Source organism: Drosophila mojavensis, unplaced genomic scaffold, assembly GCF_018153725.1.
Source record: "Drosophila mojavensis isolate 15081-1352.22 unplaced genomic scaffold, ASM1815372v1 contig_136, whole genome shotgun sequence".
In the NCBI taxonomy this organism is placed as follows: domain Eukaryota; kingdom Metazoa; phylum Arthropoda; class Insecta; order Diptera; family Drosophilidae; genus Drosophila; species Drosophila mojavensis.
In genome coordinates this window covers 2,358,724-2,377,329 of record NW_025318667.1, presented here as the reverse complement: position 1 = coordinate 2,377,329, position 18,606 = coordinate 2,358,724, and the positions used below count along the sequence as shown (strand labels likewise).

General features: G+C 45.7%; 2 protein-coding genes across 6 annotated transcripts; one reads left to right on the top strand and one right to left on the bottom strand.

Moving 5' to 3' along the window:
- Positions 1 to 143: 143 nt before the first annotated feature.
- LOC6585531 (kelch domain-containing protein 4) lies at positions 144 to 2,051 on the bottom strand. The gene is made up of 4 exons (XM_002011123.3): positions 1,838 to 2,051; positions 1,469 to 1,774; positions 986 to 1,406; positions 144 to 927 (listed from the first exon to the last, which is right to left on the bottom strand). Exons 1-4 carry the CDS (start codon positions 1,949 to 1,951, stop codon positions 209 to 211), a joined length of 1,560 nt encoding a protein of 519 aa, XP_002011159.1. The 5' UTR covers positions 1,952 to 2,051; the 3' UTR covers positions 144 to 208.
- A 168-nt stretch (positions 2,052 to 2,219) lies between these two features.
- LOC6585532 lies at positions 2,220 to 17,724 on the top strand. 5 transcript variants are annotated; one of them, XM_015160939.3, is made up of 12 exons: positions 2,220 to 2,369; positions 3,739 to 6,917; positions 8,472 to 8,792; positions 10,669 to 11,125; positions 11,193 to 11,938; positions 12,231 to 12,495; positions 12,558 to 12,722; positions 12,780 to 13,265; positions 13,595 to 14,059; positions 16,064 to 16,227; positions 16,293 to 16,879; positions 16,944 to 17,724. In XM_015160939.3, the coding sequence occupies exons 2-12, from the start codon at positions 3,766 to 3,768 to the stop codon at positions 17,144 to 17,146; spliced, it is 7,011 nt and encodes a 2,336-aa protein (XP_015016425.2). In that variant the 5' UTR covers positions 2,220 to 2,369; positions 3,739 to 3,765; the 3' UTR covers positions 17,147 to 17,724. The 5 variants fall into 5 exon arrangements, with proteins under 5 accessions (XP_015016425.2, XP_015016427.2, XP_015016426.2 ...); XM_015160941.3 differs by having other exon boundaries at positions 12,777 to 13,265; XM_032732856.2 differs by lacking the exon at positions 2,220 to 2,369 and adding an exon at positions 2,934 to 3,039 and having other exon boundaries at positions 12,777 to 13,265.
- The last annotated feature ends 882 nt before the right edge of the window (positions 17,725 to 18,606 follow it).

Genomic DNA, 18,606 nt, shown 5'->3' with positions numbered 1-18,606 from the left:
TCAATAATGTAGTATTTTATTTGATATTTAATACATTTGTTTACTATGCACTATAGCTGCCAGCTACGGTACTGATAAAAATTTGAAAATATTTGAATTAAACTATTTTAACCCTCTACAAGTTAATAAACTATATTCAATGCTCAGGTGTATAGAAAAAATTGTATTGCTTCAAATACATTTTAACTATATACAGTGTATTAGGCATTCAATCAGTTTCCATTTCTGAATCATCATCATCATCATCATCGTCGTCATCATCGTCATCGGAGCACTCCTCGTCGGAGCTGCTACTCTCATCATCATCAATCCAGTCGTGCGCCCTCTGATTGCCCGCTATCAGGACTTTCCATTGCTCCAGCTTGTGCAGATCCAGGGCATAGAAATCATTCAAAGTATGCTGCTTCTCATCCTCCTCGTAGAGCCCGCCGAACAGATATAGAATGCCCTTGCAGACGCACAGGCCCGGATTCATGCGTGGCGACGGCACATCTGTGCGCCTCGGTGGGCCAAACAGACTGGGTATCTTGGACACATAGGGCGTGGCAGCTTGACTGGAGCCAGGACCGCCCACGGTCACAGTGAAAATGCCATCTGTGCTGGTGGTGACCGTCTTCTCGGCAGCTGGCACCGCATCGCCTGCCATTTCTACATCGTGCACCTTGTCCTTATCCGGCTTGGAGCTGCCTTTGGTCTTGGCTGCGACTTCCAGCAGGCGCCACACCTGCGAGCTCATATCGAAGGCGAGCAGCTCATCCCCGAATTGCCCTTGCACATTCTCGTCATCCTCGTTGACGTCCATGACGCCGCCAAAGCAATACGCTTTGCCATTTGCTGCAACGGTGCATCCAACGCTATTGCGCGGCTTCGGACGATAGCCGCCGGGCTTGACAGTGCTCCACTTGAACTTGTTGCCGTTGCCAGACTCTGGAAGGAAAAGGAAATCAAATTAGATAAGCAACAGTAGATATCAGATAAGCCGTACTGTCCACATCCAGCATAAACATGTCTGTGTGCGTTATGCCTCGATCCAGATCCTTTTTCATTGAGGTCCTCGCATAGCCACCCCATATGTAGATCTTGCCGTCCGGTGCGGCGGCCATGCAGCAGCCGGAGCGCACAGCCGGCACGATCGGGCCCGCAACTTCAATCTTCAGCCATTCGTATGTCTCCAGCGAGAAGACGTGCACATCGTTGTAGTAGTGATAGGATTGATTGTTATCGTGAAAGCCGCCAAAGACGAAGAGACGCTTCTTGGAAACGACCATGCGATGTCCGCTGCGGGCACTGGGTCCGTTCGGTGCATTGATCTTGGACCACTGTCGCGTCTTTAGGCTGAGTGTCCAGAGATCCTTGTAATGGTAGAATTGCAGCTGTGACGGACTGGCGTGCTCCCCACCAAAAAGCTGAAAAACCATCAAAATGTATGAAATCAAGAAACCAATTTGAATCTCTTCGAATCCCTTACCCAGAGCTGGCCGCCATCGTTAGCTGTGGCAACCATTTGGTGGCCATTGCGTGGCGTTGGGCCCGACGGCGAGCGCAGTTGCTTCCACTCGTTGCGCGGTATATTATAAAAGTACAAGTCGTTATAAATGCAAACTTTAGCTCCATTATACAGCTCGCCGCCAAAGAGAATGAGCTCCTCTTTTTCGGGATGCGCTACTAGCGAGAAATTGGAGCGAGGCGTTGGTGCTTCGCATACATTTTCGGTTATGGTCGTTAAGCTCTGCTCTTGGGCTTCCAGTTTTTTAACAATATCCGCAATATCCGCCTAAAAAAAATAATTAAAAATTTTGTATATAAACTCTTGTTGAGAATTTAAAACGTGCTTTACCTCCCCGAGCTTCTCAAGCATTTTCTTTTGTTTGGCTGCCAGTTTTTTATCCGTCTTCATGGCTGTTTTTTCGGCACCCTTGCCTTTCTTCTTGTTCTTATCCTTTTTACCCATTTCGATTAAATTATAAATACAAATACAACTTGAATTTTTGAAGATTGAAAGCACGTTTTAGTGACCATATACGCTTAACTTCAGAATACACCGTTTATGCGCAAGTCTATGGTATTTCACATCTAAAATTTGGTATTTTAAAAGTAACATACATATGGTCTCATCGCTCTGGGGACTTGTTAACAGCTGTTGTGAATCAGTCTGCGTTGACATATGTTAAAAGAGTCAATTTTGCGTTTACAGGCTGCGTTAACAGATATTAGTTAGGAAAGTTAGTCTATCGCTATCAGACTGGCAACGCTTGCGAAAAGTCGAGTTGGCATTTGTACTCGAAAAATTCCATTTAAATACAAAATAACCAAACTGCAGAAAATTATTAAATAAGTAACACACTGGCGTAATTGAGGAAAAGTTTCGTGTAAGTGTTTATAGCGACAATACTATACCAATTACGACAAACTAACAAGTAAAGAAAAAATGAAAGGCCCAGGATTGACACCTTGTGTTTGTGTTGATGTGCTTATGAAGTGGGGCGCAAGTGTATGTGTGTGCATGTGTGTGTGTGCACTTTTCTTTCGGTCCATGTACGACGGTGTAGCTGTTGTTATTTTTATAAATATGATGGACGGCTACTTATCGGCTAATCAGCTGCTTATGCCTAATTATGCGAAACGGTTGTCTGCAAGTGCCAGCAACCCCACCGCCCGGGCCACTTGGAGCAATTACATTTAAGCGGTGACAGCCCTGTGTTTGTGTGTGTGTGTGTGCGTACGTCTATTTGTTTTTGCAGTTTGACTGAAACTTTGACGGCTCTCTGGCAGCATAGCTCTCTCGCTCTTTCTGTCTCTCTCTCTTTCTATCTGCCAACCACTGCTCCAATTTGGCTATTTCACTTTTGACTTTACGTTGATGTTGAAAAAGGCAAAAATTTACAAAATTTTGTACAACATACAGTTATTAAATATTATAAAAATGCAAGTGTAAATAATATATACACATACATGTGCAAAACACCGCAGAGCGAATAAAAAACCTGCTGTGTCAAGCAGTACGAAAACGACAACAACAAATACCAGAGCGAAACCGTGGTAATAAAAACGACGAAAAATTTTGTCAGTGTGAGTGCGTGCTCGTGTGTGTGCGTGTCTGTTGGTGCTTCAAGCGGGTATAGGGGTGCGCGTATCAAACGTCCACGTAAACTTTTAGCTCAACGTGGTTATTGTTGTTTTTGCTACTGTTACTGCAGCCATTGTGATCGTTGGATTATACAAAAAGAAAAAAAAAAGCTGCACAACAACAATACAAGAGAAATAATTAACAAGACATGAGCAAAGCAATGCACGGCATAACAAATTCACTAATACACATATACTTGATTGGTTCTCTTTTCTAATTTGTTGTTGTCAAAAGCCTAACTAATTTGCAATTTGCCCCTAGACTAAAGTCGCCTGCCAGCAACAGTAATTAGCAATTGTGATCTGCAAATAACAATTAAGGCGATGTAAGCGCAGGTATTGAAGCATTCGATTGCGTTATCCTAACGTGAAATGAGCACAGCTGTCACCGAAAAGCTGTGTGGCAGCTTTGCTCAATCCAACACACACGCACATACGCAAATAACTGTGAATACTCAATTGGGATTAAAATGGAGAGAGAAAAATAATAATAATAACAGAAAGGCCTGGCCGTTGCCAGCTATTTAACATTGCGCTTAAAAAGTTGTTTAGCACTAAATTTGACCAAACGTTTAACTGTTTTTCTTTCTGTTGCGATTTCGTTTCTTGCAGTTTTCCCAGCTAACGCACTGCGACAACATGTTGCACAACAATGCCAGCTGGCTGCCACCGCCGCAACAACGGCATCGTCTGCAGCAACAACAGCAACAGCAACAACAGCAAATGCAACAGCAACAACAATTGCAGCAGCAGGCATCTCAAATACATCACAATCAGTCGCCGTCACAGTCGCAGCCTCTGCCTCAGCCGCAGCCGCAGCCGCAGCTTTATGCCAGCCAAATGTTTCAACAACAGCTGCCACAGCCCGGCCAACAAGCATTTTGGCCAGAACAGGAACAACAGTCGTCGTCGCTCAGCTATAACAATTACTTTGCCGGCACAGCACAACCCAAGCCACTGAGTTATGGATCACCTGCAACAGTTCCTACTCCTGTTTCTGCTCCCGCTCCAGCAACAGCACCAGCACCTGCTGTTCCACTGACCTATGCACAGCCCGATATGATGTCCGCTCAACAACAATATTATCAACCATCACCATTGGTGCAGCAGCAGCCGGAGCCACAGATACAGCCAGCTGCCGAGTTCTTTGATAATAATAATAGTGGCAAAAATGATGGATGGGGTGATTGGGGCGATTGGAATGATAATGTCAACAACAATAGCAATAACAACATTAGCAACATTAGCAACACTAACAACAACAACAGCGGCATTAATAGCCACAATGAGGTGTCGCCGGTCGCTAACATTGTGGAGGATTCCTTTAATGTGCAAGGCCAGAGCACCTGGCACACCTTTAGTAATAACCTAAACACCAGCAACAACCTCAATACCAGCAATACCAACAACAACAACAATAATAATAATACTGAACCAAGCAAATCATTGGAATTGCCGCCTTTGCTATCGCCCTCCGCGGAGCAACTGTCGCCCGTGTCGGAGCCCGAACTGAATGCCATTGTGCCCCCACAAGCTTTCCAAAATCAGCCACCTGCAGCTTCTTCAGTGGCAGGACCTCCAGTAGCAGCAGCCCCTCCAGTGACTGCTCCTCCACCGGGCAATCCTCCATCGGCCGCTCCTCCTGTTGCCGCGACGCCTGTGCTGCCACCGCCTTCAATGGACTCGGCAGCCGGAAATCCTTTCAAGCGTTCCGGTGGACTAAGCCAGCGCGTGAATATATTGGCCACACCAGGTGCATCGGCAGCGGCAGCACCAGCACCAACTCCAATTGTGCCCATGCCAGCTGCAGCGCCTGTACAGATGCTGATGCCGGAACCAAGCCAGCCGGAGCAGCCGTATGAGAATCAGGAGGTACTGCTAGCAGCGCCCAATGACGAGCGTGCACAATACCTGCAGACGAGTCATCTGTCTGAGCAGCACGAGGAGGAGGCCAACGAGGGCAACTGGGAGGCGGATGGACTGTTGCCGCCGCCAGGCCTGTCGCGACTTGTGCTTGGACAGCCGGAGCTGGTGGAGCAGCAACGTCTGGTCACTGGCACCGAGCAGCCAGCCAGTCATGTGGCCAATGCGCTGCATATGTCCGACCGCCAAGCCGATGGCGAGGACACCTCCGAGGGTGAGCAGCCGATGCGTACTGATCTCTTCCACCCGCAGCAGCAACAACAGCAGCAGCTGCAGCAACAACATCAGCAGCACCAGCAACAGCAACAACAACAGCAACAGATGCAGACATCAGCGCATCGCGTAGTAACGGGCGTGGAGACGCACGCCCAAGCCGTGGTGCTGTCCGGAGAGCAACGTGAGGTGGTGCTTGACGGCGAGAATCTGGAGGATCAGCGGCCAGTGCAGCCGCCAGCGTCGCTGACAGTGCCGACAACAACAGCAACTGGTGGAGCAGTAGGAGGAGTGGGTACAGGTGCATCGGGATCAGCCGCTGCAATTGAACTGGATTCGGAAATACATCAAACACATCACATTAGCAACGAGGACAATGAGACGAGCGTGCAGCAGCAGTTGCAACAACAGCAACTGTTGCTCGAGAAGAAGCAGCAGCAACATGCACGTGGCAAGCCCCGTCCGGCGGCCTCGCTCGATCTGGAGTCGGAGGATGAGTCCGAGGATGAGTGGCTGCTAAGTGATAGGCATGACCTGCCGCCGCGACGTCAGACGGATGAGCGGAGCATGCGCAGCTTGCGCAGCAATCGCCGCCATTATAGCAGCAACAACACGAGCAACAACTACGAAGGCGAAACAGAGGATTCGGCACGTGCTGTGGGCGGCGGCGGTGCCGGCGGAGGCCCAGCTGGCCACAACGAGAGCAACAGCAGCAGCAAATCGGGCCGTGATATGAAGCGACGCAGCCGTGATGCGGATCAGCATCGCAGACATGAGCCGGAGCGCAGTGGCAGAGAGCGCAGCGACAGAGAACGGGAGCGGGAACGAGAGCGTGAACGTGAACGTGAACGTGAACGGGAACGGGAACGTGAAAGGGAACGCGAAAGAGAGCGTGATCGCCATACGTGGCGACGCGATGATACGATGTATCGAATGTCGCGGTATAGCAACAACAACAGCAACTACGACGGCGAGTCGGACGCAGCCGTCCAGGCGGCAGCCAGCGATGGCGGCGGCGGAGGTGGCGGCAGCGCTGCCGGCAGCGGCACAGGCGGACGCAAAAGCAAGGGAAGCCGTCACAGCCGCAGCGCTGTGGCCGCCGACGACGACTACGATGACTATGAGATGCGATCGATGCCACGCGGCGGCAGTCACTATCGCTCGAGGCGCTCGGAGAAGCAGGCCCCCTCCTCGCAGCAGGACAAACAGCGCAGCAGCCGGCGCAGCCATGATGGCGGCGAGCGAGGGCGTCACTCGCATCACGCGGACTGGCAGCAGCAGCAATGGGATGCGCGCACCTACGAGGGCTACCGCAACAAGAGCTCGCGCAACAGCGACCTCAAGAAGGAGTCGGTCAATGGCAGCAGCAAGCGACGCAATTACGAACAGTATGCAAATCCAACGGCCGGCTACGATCCGTTCAGCATCTACGAGCAGATGTCGTGTGATCCGCGCGCCTATATGGACATGTACACCAAGTTGTATGGCCAGATGATGATGAGCGCTGCGGTGAATGCGGGCGCCGCATCGAAGGCAGCAAAGCATCCGATGCACGATCAGCTGATCGGTATGGATCCCAGGGCTTTTGTGGACCGCACCGGCGCTGGCTCTGCTGCCGGCGTTGGCAACGAGGACGCGCTCAGTGAGCGGGAAAGGTAAGTGCCAGGGACAAACCTGAATCCAATGTCAATCTCAATCCATGCGCGCCAACTTTGCAGATTGAGCAGTTGATCCAGTAGGCTAGTTCACCAGTTGCTTGGTTTATCTATTTTAATCCATGGCTCTGCACTAGTTAATGCCACTAATTCCATCAAAATGGGCTAAACTCCCAATAGAATATCAACTAAATAGGCACAGAAACGTATTGAAATGAAACACTTTCACAAATACTTTAACTAAGCACTTATTAATATATATTAATCATGTCGAAACACATCCAAAGTGGTTAGCAATAACCGTGGGACCAATTGGGAATGAAACACTCGAGTGGTTTTTTCAAAGCAGCAGTAGCCTTTGTAGCTTTTGGAACGATTGGAAATGAAATGCCTGTATAAATATGACTGAAATTCTAGGCTACATAGTTGTAAGGGGGTATGGGAACGATTAGGAAATAAACACTTGTCTACCTGTCCTTTATTAGTTCATACTCGACTGGAACGACTGGAAATGAAACACTTAAGTCATATCTACACTTGTCGCAAAGCAATGCAGATAGTTAAAGCTCACTCAGGAACGTTCGGAATGGAACAGTGTCATTTAATTAGGCCTGAAACATAGTAACAAAATTATAATAATAACACTCTCTTAAAAACAGTTTTTCGTTTGGCTTTAGTTCTTCGTATTGTTTCATTCCAACGTTCTTCAGATGTAAGATTGTTAGGATCAAGCTAGTATTAGTTGTGTATGAATATTTATGTAGAGTAGAGTAGAATTCATCAACTCTCGTCTGCAGAGTTGCGTTTTTTTGGTCAGAGTAAATGAAATGCTCGTTACTCGTTACTCTTGAATGGTTATTCGTTACTCGTTACTCGTTACTTTAACTTTTTTGTTATCCTAATTCTCTTACAACTCCTTGGGCATGTTGTCGTAGCTACCTTTACTTACCTCAACTCAATTCACCTCACTTACTCGCTGAGCTCCTTTTATTTTGGTGCTCTCGCTGCTTATATTTGTTTAGTTTCTGTGGCTTATTCGTTATGTTACTTAACATTATGTTGTCTATCATTGAGCTAACAGCGGCGCGGCCAAGAAATTTCCCTCCAAATTCCCAGCGTAAATAATTATGTATGTGTTATTCCCCAGATCCAACCAAAGCCAAACCAACTCGCTCGCTCGCTCTCTCGCTCTCGCTCTCTCTCTTTCTCCCATCCACTGTCACTCTCTCTCACTCCCTCACAGTAGTTCGTCGATTTTGCTCGCTGCGCTTTGTGTAACTCCCCCTAAAGAAGTACTACTCACTAGCATTCCAAGTACTGCTCGTTGCAGTTGTGCTGTCTTCTTCTACTAACAGCAACAAGAATAACAACCAACAACCAACAACAAGCAAATAATGTTTTTCGTTTCTAACAACAACTCGAACAACCACACACACACACACTCACACACACACACACACACACACACACACACACACACACACACACACACACACACACACACACACACACACAACAAAAACAACCAAACGCCGTCATGTGCTCCCTCTTTAGGTACACACACGCATACATAACACAAGCCAATGAATTCCATCGTCGTCGCCAACAACTGAATCTCTATCAGCAACAACAACAGCAGCAACAACAACAACAACAACAGCAACATGATTATTCGGATCTATTGAACAGCACACTAGGGGGCGATGACAGCGCCAGCCTCTATGGCAGCGATACACACAGCAACAATCGACATCTCAGGTTGGCTTCCTATGGCATCTCCAGCGCTCGTTCGTTAAGCAATTTGAACTGTGAGGATGCAACGATAGCCGGATATAAGCGTTATTATGCTGGCTCGGAATGCGGCGTCGATATCAGGTGGTCTCTACAAAAAACAAAAAACAAACCCAAAACTCTCGCTCGCTCTCTCTCTCTCTGTCTCTCTTTCTCTAACACTCATGCTATAAGCTCATCAAAGTAGAGAATGGAACAGCTGACTTTGGCATGCCAAAGTTTGAATACTCTTGCAGTGCTCTGAGAAGATTGATTATAAGCTATAGCTAGACTTCAATGGAGTTAGAGCCTAAAATATACCCGGAATAATCCACTAAAAATGGGAATTGTAAAATGAAGTAGAAGCAGTAATAGGCTTCCTATAGAATTCTCGATCAGAACAATGAAATCAAATCGAATCGATCGAGTGATTGGGTTAATTACCGCTCTCAGCACGTTTCAGGGTATACCTTTGTATCCTAATACCAAAGCGTCACTCAGTCTGAATATGATAACTCCCTATACAGTTAATTTGTTTATGAAACAAAATGCCGAATATGTTGGGCGTGAACACTTCAAGGCAAACGAGTTGACTTTCAACTAGATACACAAACACGATTCTTTCAAATAGAACTGGGCTGTAAGACCCAATCATATTTGCACATGTATAAACAAAAACTTGGTACAAGTTTCTCTATACCCGTTGCAAGAGTATCAGATTAATAAAACATCACAAGCGAAATTCGAAATTCATCGTAGACTGTGCTACTTCAAAAAACATGCCTTCAACATGGTTCCAAAGTTCGTCATACATCCACACATAAATAACACATCTTCTACATCTATCTTTGCCATTATAGTGCTGCCTATCTATTTGTCCTCTGCTTAGAGTTTTCTTCTATTCCAAATTTGTGCTTTATTGACTTGAAATTTTCGGGAAATTTCAGCTTTTGGCTGTTAGCTGCGCTGCTTAGACATCAACTATGTAAATATCTTTCCCTATATACACACATCATAACATTTGGGAATATCAACACAAATATTTTTCGATCGGAAGTGATGAATAGGGCTTCGAGTGAAGGCTTTTTTTCTAGATGTTCTCAACTCTGTTAATGTTAATGTGACGCTGTTAATGTTGGCTTTCGCCTGTTGCTGTTACCAATGCTTGCAATAAACTCATAGAAGAGACTATGCATTTATTTATGCTGTGTTTGATAACTTAAAGTACTATTAACAGCGCTCCATTAACAGTTAACAGCAGCTTAACAGTTAACATGCAGAGCTTAGTTTATAATCAGCTTAAGCATGGACTTAACATAGCGAAGACTCTGTTAGCTTAGCAGCAGTCTAAGAGGCAAAAGAGAAGCTTAGGAAATTCATTGCATTGAGAATAAGCTCTTTGGAAAGTAATTGTAAATATACAAATATTTAAGCTATGTATATACAGTCTTTTAACTACAGTCTGCTAAATATTGTGTTGAGACCCTCCAAGGTTTTCTTCAGCTAAATTATGAGACGTTAGTTATCATCTCTCTCTCTCTCTGTCTCTGTCTCTATCCTTCTCTCTTGATAGATACCTAACTTTTACTATAGGAAAGTTTTCTCATTTATCAGATGGTGGTCTACCTGGTACAGGTATACACTCTCCGTGTATATACTTATGTCTTGACAATCTATCTAATTTGTTTATGGTGTTTGCTTATCATCAAAGCGCGCATTGTTTCAGCTTTTAAGATAAGGAGTAATTGGGGGAAATAGAAATAAAACACTGTCAACTCTTTTTATCCGCTGTCAAGCCTAGCCGTTACACTGCCACGCCCCTTCTGCATGTATTTTTGCTTTGGAATTCTACTTTTGGATTATTGATTTATTTGATTTATGATTTTCGGATAATGCCTGTGGCTGTTCTCTATGAAACTCCCCCCGCCCCGCCCATCACAATTCCCGACTAATCTTGTAACTCTTTATGCACATCGCTCAGAGCTGCTGTTGGTGGTGCAACAACAACGACTCTCGACAGCAATGCGGACGCCACGGCAATGGGCAACGCGAGCGTGGCGCGTCCGCCGCGACGTCGCACACCGCTGCTGCACAATCAGCCGCACCTGGTGGCCAACTACTCGATGAGCGTGCTGCTGCGCGTGCGCCCCATGTACGCTGGACCCGGACGTTTGCGCAACGAGGTGGATGTGGCAGCGCCCAGGATCAAGGATGCCACCAGCAGTCTGCTGCGCGCCTATCCCGGCCCGTTGCAGGGTCGCAAGCTGCACAAGGACAAGATCATCAGCTTCTGCAAGGAGCAGATTCGCTTGGGCCCGTCGCGCTCCTGCAGCATTCTGTACGCCACACAGACAAAGCCGCTGGGCAGCGTGGACAAATATCGTGCCTCGCACGCACTCATGTGGAATCTACTCATACTGCTGCTGCGACAGAATGGGGTAAGTCGAGCGCTTGACCTTTGCCGCAAACTTAACAGCGTGTTAACATCGTTGCGTCTCTTTCCAGGTCATTGCCGACACGGATGTGGGCGATCTGCTGCTGGAGAATCAGCGCGAATACCCGTATGCACCGGAAGCTGAGGCGGATGCCGAATCAGCGGACACCGACTCAGCGGATGCTGACTCAGCGGCTGTGCGTATCGTGGGAGATCGTAGCGAGACTGCCAATGACTCAGATGGCGAGGCTGTGACAAAAGCTCCGGCTGCTGCAGCTGCTGCTGGGGCTGCGGAGACTGAACAGGATGCTGATGCAGATGCGGCTGCCACAGAGGCGCCCATGTCGGAGCAAGCTGCCACCGACAAGTTTCGCAGCTTTGTGCTGCGCGGCAACGTCGAGGAGGCGCTGCAATGGGCCACCGATCACAACCTGTGGACGCACGCCTTCTTCTTGGCCCTCTACGAGGATCGCTATGCCCTCACAGATGTGGCACAAAAGTTTCTCAGTCGCGCCATCAAAGCGAACGACCCGCTCCAGACGCTCTATCAGATGAAGAGCTGCCATACGCCCGCCTGCGTTAGCCAGCTGCGCGACGAGCAATGGGGCGACTGGCGTTCGCATCTCTCCATCCTGGTGACCAATAAATCGCGTCAGCCCGAATACGATCGCAGCTCGGTGGTTGCTCTGGGCGATACGCTCTTTCAGCGCGGCGACATCTATGCGGCGCACTTCTGCTATCTAGTTGCACAGGAGGAGTTCGGACGTTACGACAGCGGTGCCACGGAACTGACCACGCTGACAGCCAATGTGCCCAGGTGAGCAGACAGTAGGAGTAGATCAAGCTGAGAAATCGATCAAATAATCGATTGTTATCTGTATCTATTGCTAGTCTTCCAGTGTGTGAGTGATCCAAAGCACATTTGTAAGACTCTCAAATCAAGTTGAATCTAAAAGTTTATAGAACTGCTCCATCTCTCTTTATTGATGAGTGTCATCAACAGATATCGATTAGCAAACTTTGATCGATTAAAATGCTTGCTAGAGGACATCTTCTACTTACAAGGGCATCACTCACTTCATTCATTCAATTATGCTTTCCATTTGCAGGCTCATCTTGCTGGGCGCCTCACACTACAAGCCGTTCAATGAGTTTGCCAGCAACGAGGCAATCATCATGACGGAGATCTACGAGTACGCACGCTCGCTGTTCGATAACAAGTTCAGCATTGTGAACTTCCAGCACTACAAATTCCTGTTGGCCACACGCATCCTGGACTATGGGCAGCATTTCCGCTGCACCAACTATCTGGAGCAGATCGCCAATCACATTGAGCTCAAGCCGGATAGCTATGATGCGGACTTTATAAAACGCGTAAGCTCCATAAATATTTATATACACATATACATATAGTAATGTGTGATATTCTGGTTTAGGTTTGCGGGCTGGCTGAGCGCTTGCGCTATTATGATCCCATACTGATCAATCGTGTGTCCTTTGCAAGTCCAACGAATGCAACTAATGGCGGTCAGGCGGCGCCACAAGTCGGTGCTCCTGAGGAAAAGGAATGGCTGCGCCAGCTGCGCGCGCTGGCTGATCAGGTGAGTTGTGGCAGCTGTTGCATATTCGGCAATTGTTGACGGATTCATTTGCAGCAGCCACAAGAGCAACAACATCTACAGCAGCAGCAACAGCAAGCGGATATTGATCAGCAATTCGTGGACTTGAATAAGCAAATGCGCGAGCTGAACATGCAATATGAGGACACCATGCAGCGCGAGCAGGAGGCGCAGCAGGAGCACCAGCAACAGCAGCAACATCAGCCGGAATACTATGAGCAATCGGCTCAAGTGCAGCCGAGTCACGAGCAAGCGCTCACCGATAGCTATGCGCCGCCTTTGTACTACGATCCGAATGCAGCACAGCAACAGCAACAGCAACAGCAGCAGCAGCAACAACAGCAGCAGCAACACCTGTATGATCCCTCACAGCAACAGTTGCAGCCGGGCGCTGTCTATGGGCACATTGAGACTGCAACCGAGGCATATGGCAGCCACAATACGCCAGCCTATGATGCACAGCCAGCAGCAACATCTGGCTACGATTATTGGCCCGGGGATGGACAGCAGCCGTTTGGCGATGAGGTAGGTGCATCAGCAGCAGCCGCAACGGCAGCAGCAGTAGCGGCAACAGTTGCGTCGCAGTTTTAGTTACAAATTTTGCTCAGAGCCCATCCATTCTTCTTCTTCTTGGTTATAAATTTTGTGCATTTTCTATGATTATACAAATTTATTTAGATTTGATCTTGCTGTTGTAGTTGGCATTAAGTTTATGATTTCTTTGATGTAGTTTTATTTTGGAAATTGTTCATAATTTTGTTAAGAGCGACAATTGTAAAAGCGCGCTGCATGCAATACTCAATCAGCAATCTGTTGCTAATGTTTCTAATCACACACAAACACTTGGAATGCAGCTGGCGCAGATGGAGAGCAATGACCAAATTGCTGACGACAGCAACAACATGAGTAGCAGCAATCTAGACAATAGCAACAATATTGTAGCAGCAGCAGCAGCAGCAGCAACAGCAGCTGAAACTGTAGCTGTAGCTGAAGCTGAAACAGATGCTGATGTGGAGCAAACACAGCAGCAACAATTGCAGCTGCCGCAGCCAAGTGCTTACAGCAGCAGCAGCAGCAGCAGCAAGAGCAGCAGCAGCAACATGATGGACCATAGCAACAATCGCTTTAAACACAATGCCTTAAAGCTGCACGCTGCTGGCAATGGCAAGCAAATGCATTGCGCCAGCCATGACCAGGACAAGAGCAAACAATTGTCACGCAAATTGCAATTTGGCAACAGCAGCAGCAACAACAACCACAACAACAATATTGCGGAAATGAGTGCAACAACAACAGCGAAGCCATTTAATTTGAATGATGTAAGTAGCATTATAGCCATAAATAAACATAATGCTACCAGCAACAGCATCAGTAGAAGCAACAGCAGCAGCAACAGCAGCAGCAGCAATTGTGCAACAGCAACCAGCAAAGCCACATTAACAACAATTGCTAGTCGCGTGAATAGTTTTCAAAATAGCAACAGCAATTTGATAAATGTTGTGCCCAAAACATTAACCACGCCCACGCGCTTCATACCAGCCAAGCCGGTGTTAGCCAAGCCAGCCACAACAACGACAACAGCAGCAAGCACAGTAGCAGCAACAACAACAGCGTCAGTGTCAGCAGCAGCAGCGGCAGCAGCAACAGGCGGTGTTAAGCGCGTCAACTTTGATCTGCCCACGACAATTGATGAGGCAGCGGAGCAAGACTGCGATATCGATAACGCTAATGATAACGATAGCGATAACAGCAAGAGCTACAGCCTAGCGCTGACAAAACACAGCACGATCAACAACTATAGCCTAAGCAAAAGCACCAGCAGCAGCAGCAGCGGCGGCAGAAGCAAATCTCATATTGTATTCAATGGAACCTATCCAATTGATATGCCATTGAGCGCTGCTCAACAGCAGCAGCAGCAGCAGCAGCAGCGCAGCAGCTACGATGCTGAGGCGAATGCAGATCGCAGTGAGATGCTGCGCTATCGATATATGATGCACGATTATGTTATAAACGAGGATGCCGAGGGTGAGGAGCTGGCCGAGGATGACTATGATGATGATGATGATGTGGACGAGGACGACGATGATGATGATGATGAGGACGATGATGGCTATGATGAATACGATGATTATTATGTGCTGCAGCGCAACGATGATTTTCTCAGCAAATTGGGCATCATCAAACGGCGACAACGCCACCAGCAGCAGCAGCAGGAGCAGCATCACCGACAACAACATCGTCAGCAACAGCCATCAGCAGCGACTGCCAAAACAGCATCAGTAACAGCAGCTCTGGTGGCTGCAACGCCTCAGCATGTTTGGTCCATGCAGGAGCTAATTGCCAATCCGGCCATACCGATCAACTATAAGAAAATGTGCACCGAAGTGGAGCAGAGTTTGAGCAAATTCGAAGCCTATTTGGATGCTAAAAAGCAGACAACAACAACTACAACAACAACAGCAACACCCAGAATGGGCGTGGTACGCACATTCGACATCGATGCCCCCACCGATGATGGCAAAGGCGGCGCCGGCTTGGCTCTTAGCACTAAGAAACAGTTATAAATCGCAATATGTAAAAGCAGTGCGCACAGCGTTGCCAGACTGCCAAAGTCAGAAGAAGAAAAGAACACGCTGCGCGCGTCGTTTGATTGCTGCTCGTGACAGCTTTTCCTATTCGCTCTCGCTCTCTTTCTCTTTCTCTCTCTCTCTCTCTAACTTTGTCTGTCTCTGTCTCTGTCGCTCGCCTTTTAAGTACCTGCGCGCAATTCAGAATCAAAGACATACATATGTACAACAGTTAACTGTAAAAATGGCACTCTGTGATTTTCATATGCAAACAAATAATGTTTAAGCAATATATTATACAGATACATATATACAAAACCAGATAACTGAATACAAAATTGTAAGCTTAAGCTATAGAAATATTTAATTGCAATTCGATGAGCGCCTGGTTTAAGTTTCTATTTTTGACTGCGCCAGTTGAGTAACTAAAATCTCATTCTATGTAGTTCACTAACTAGACATACCATCTATCTCTCTATCTACTGTCTATATATATATATATATATATATATATATATTTAAATATTAATATATTTATGTATGTGTGTTAATGCACTTTAACTAATTTCTTTGCTTTACGTTTGCCAAATAACCGAAACTAATCAACTGCCATTTCTCCAAATCCCCACCAAATCCAAAAAACAAACTCGAAAACTTTCCATGTCTGCAATAAAAAAATAAAAAAATCAATAAAAAAAAAAAACCAACAACAAATTATCAAAAACACCAACAACCACCACAACACTCGATCAACAGCAACATCAGCAAAGGCTGCCCACAATTTCGATGCCAAAATCAAAGAGTTACGATGACGACGATGGAGCTGTTACGGCCGGAAACTCCACGTCCGGCAATGCAACAGCAAAGACAGGCAAAGAGCAGCAGCAACAGCAACAAGCCGGAGCTGGCGGCTTGCCAGGGTAAGAATGCAGCAATGCAGCCAATCCCACGTAAAGCAAATCCTAATCCCTTTCATGCCTTGCAGCGGGCAGGGCAACCAGAACTCCGGCTGGTTTGGCGGGCTGTGGAACAAGTTTTCGCTGAAGCCCAAAAATCAAATGATCTTGCCGGACGACAAGAATCCGACAATTGTTTGGGATAAGGAGCGCAAGTGCTGGACAAACACTGAGGGCAATGCCGATGAGGCGGAATCATTTAAGCCGCCACCAAAGATGAGCGACATGGGCGCCACACCAGCACCAGCACCAGCGCCAGCACCAGCTCTCAATACTTTGGGCAATGTGCCAATGCCAATGGCGGCGCCAAATCTGCTGCCACAGCAGTCCATGACTGCACCCGAGCTGCCCAACAATGCGAATGTCTATGAGAATCAAGCGGAATACGATTACGGAGCTGGCTATCAGGAGACAATGTATGGAGGAGCACCCGCAGCAACAGCAGCCGAAATCCCTGCAATGCCTGCGCCAGCTGCCTCGCCGGCACATGGTCTAGCCACAGCTCCCGTTCCAGCAGCAACAGCAGCGGCAGCGGCAGCAGCAGGAGCAGCAACGGTGCCTGGTGGCTCGCAGCCAAAGCTTCAATCGAACATGTTCAAAATTAAACGCAATCGCAGTAGGTGTTGCAGCTAGCCAATGTTGTTGCCAATATTCATGAATTTGCATTGTTTTCATTGCAGCGCTGAAGAACTCCTACGTTGATGTATTCAATCCATCTGGTGCGCCCATCTCTGCAGCGCCACAGAATGTGCTGGCGCCAGCAATGGCGCCGGTTGCCGTGCCACAGGGCGGTTTCTTTGTGCCTGGCGCGATGCCAATGCAACAGCAGCAGCAGCAGCAACAACAACAACATCAACAGCCGCAGCAGCAGCCGCAGCAATAGCAATAGCAGCAATTGGAGTAGCGAATGAAAATGTTGTTAACAAACAATATAATATAATATAATATTATATATAATAATTCCCAAGTAATACGTAATCAACACAAGAGCTGAACAACAACAACAACATCGACAACGACACACAAACACGAGCAACAACAGAAAATACTTTCTTTTATAACTTTCTGCATGCTGGAAAGAACAGACGGATAAAACACGAGACAAATATAACAACTTGGCAGCTTCACTGCGTGTTTTTTTTGTTGTTTACATCTTAGTTTTTGTTTTTCGTTTTCTTCCTTCATCTGTCCTTACGAAACAAAAAAAAAAAAAAAAGGAAAACAAGCTGTAATTGTATGACTGTGTGCGTTTAGCGAAATTGATATCAAATTTATGTATGATTAGCAAAAAAAAAAAATATATATATATAAATGTAAATTTGTATTCCCCTCCTTATGTAAACGATTGGAATAAACCATTCAGCCACACCCCCTCCCCCACCCACGCAAGAAAATTGTTTGCTTAACTAAATATATATATATATATATATATTTATGTAATTACATAAATTAATTAATTCATTTCTCTCTTGTATGTTTGCATCATTTTTAGTCGTACGATTCTTAAATTCGATTCTTGATTTACGTTGATAGAAAAGGTAAACAACGCATGTACGTATTGTTGAATGAAAGAGAAGGAGTATGAAAAGAGCAGTTTCGAAATGTTTCAAAATATATATACATATTTTTAAGCAAAAGATTATGAAAGCAAAGAGAAAAATGGAAAGATTTAGTTGTTCAACTTTTTGCATTAATTCAATGTATAGATATATATATATATTGATATACATAATCCATATTTATCAAATATTCCATTTGCTTAAATTTTTTTTCTGTTTTTTTTTTTTTATTTTAATTTTTTTTTTGTATGCAGAAACAATGTTAATTTTTGATTGTTACGACTTTTTGTCTCTATGTGTTAATTATTATAATTTTTTGTGTAAAATCAGAATTAATTTAATTTTTAGTTACCTAAAAAAGAAAGAAAAAAAAAAAAAAAACAAACTGGTGCAGGCAAAAATAAAACAAATCGATTTAAAAATACAAATACAAAATGAAATTTATAACTTATATATACATACATATATATAAAAATTGAAATATATATATTTATGAATATTGTGCACTTATGTATGATGTACAAAAGCAACTAATTGGTATATCGTATATAATGCTATAATTAAAGAAATTGCATTATACAAACCCGAATTGTACACAAAGAGCTCACGTATGATTATGTCTATACAGATATATATAATCTTTATATATACATATGGGCAGAGCTAAAATTGACAGTTTATTCAAACCCCTAGAAGTCTTATTATTTAATTAGCCTATAAAAAAATAAAACAAAATAAATAAATTCATAAATAAATTTGAAATTCTGTGTTTGCCATTTTGAGT

What these genes read in the sequence shown, in the direction of transcription:
- LOC6585532 (XM_015160941.3), top strand. Translation starts at nt 3,766, where the DNA reads ATGTTGCACAACAATGCCAGCTGGCTGCCACCGCCGCAACAACGGCAT. An exon ending in GAATGCGGCGTCGATATCAG is followed by an intron (nt 8,793 to 10,668) that starts GTGGTCTCTACA and finishes CACATCGCTCAG; the next exon opens with AGCTGCTGTTGGTGGTGCAA. An exon ending in CTGACAGCCAATGTGCCCAG is followed by an intron (nt 11,939 to 12,230) that starts GTGAGCAGACAG and finishes TTCCATTTGCAG; the next exon opens with GCTCATCTTGCTGGGCGCCT.
- LOC6585531 (XM_002011123.3), bottom strand. Translation starts at nt 1,951, where the DNA reads ATGGGTAAAAAGGATAAGAACAAGAAGAAAGGCAAGGGTGCCGAAAAA. An exon ending in TGCTTGAGAAGCTCGGGGAG is followed by an intron (nt 1,775 to 1,837) that starts GTAAAGCACGTT and finishes TATTTTTTTTAG; the next exon opens with GCGGATATTGCGGATATTGT. An exon ending in ACGATGGCGGCCAGCTCTGG is followed by an intron (nt 1,407 to 1,468) that starts GTAAGGGATTCG and finishes ATGGTTTTTCAG; the next exon opens with CTTTTTGGTGGGGAGCACGC.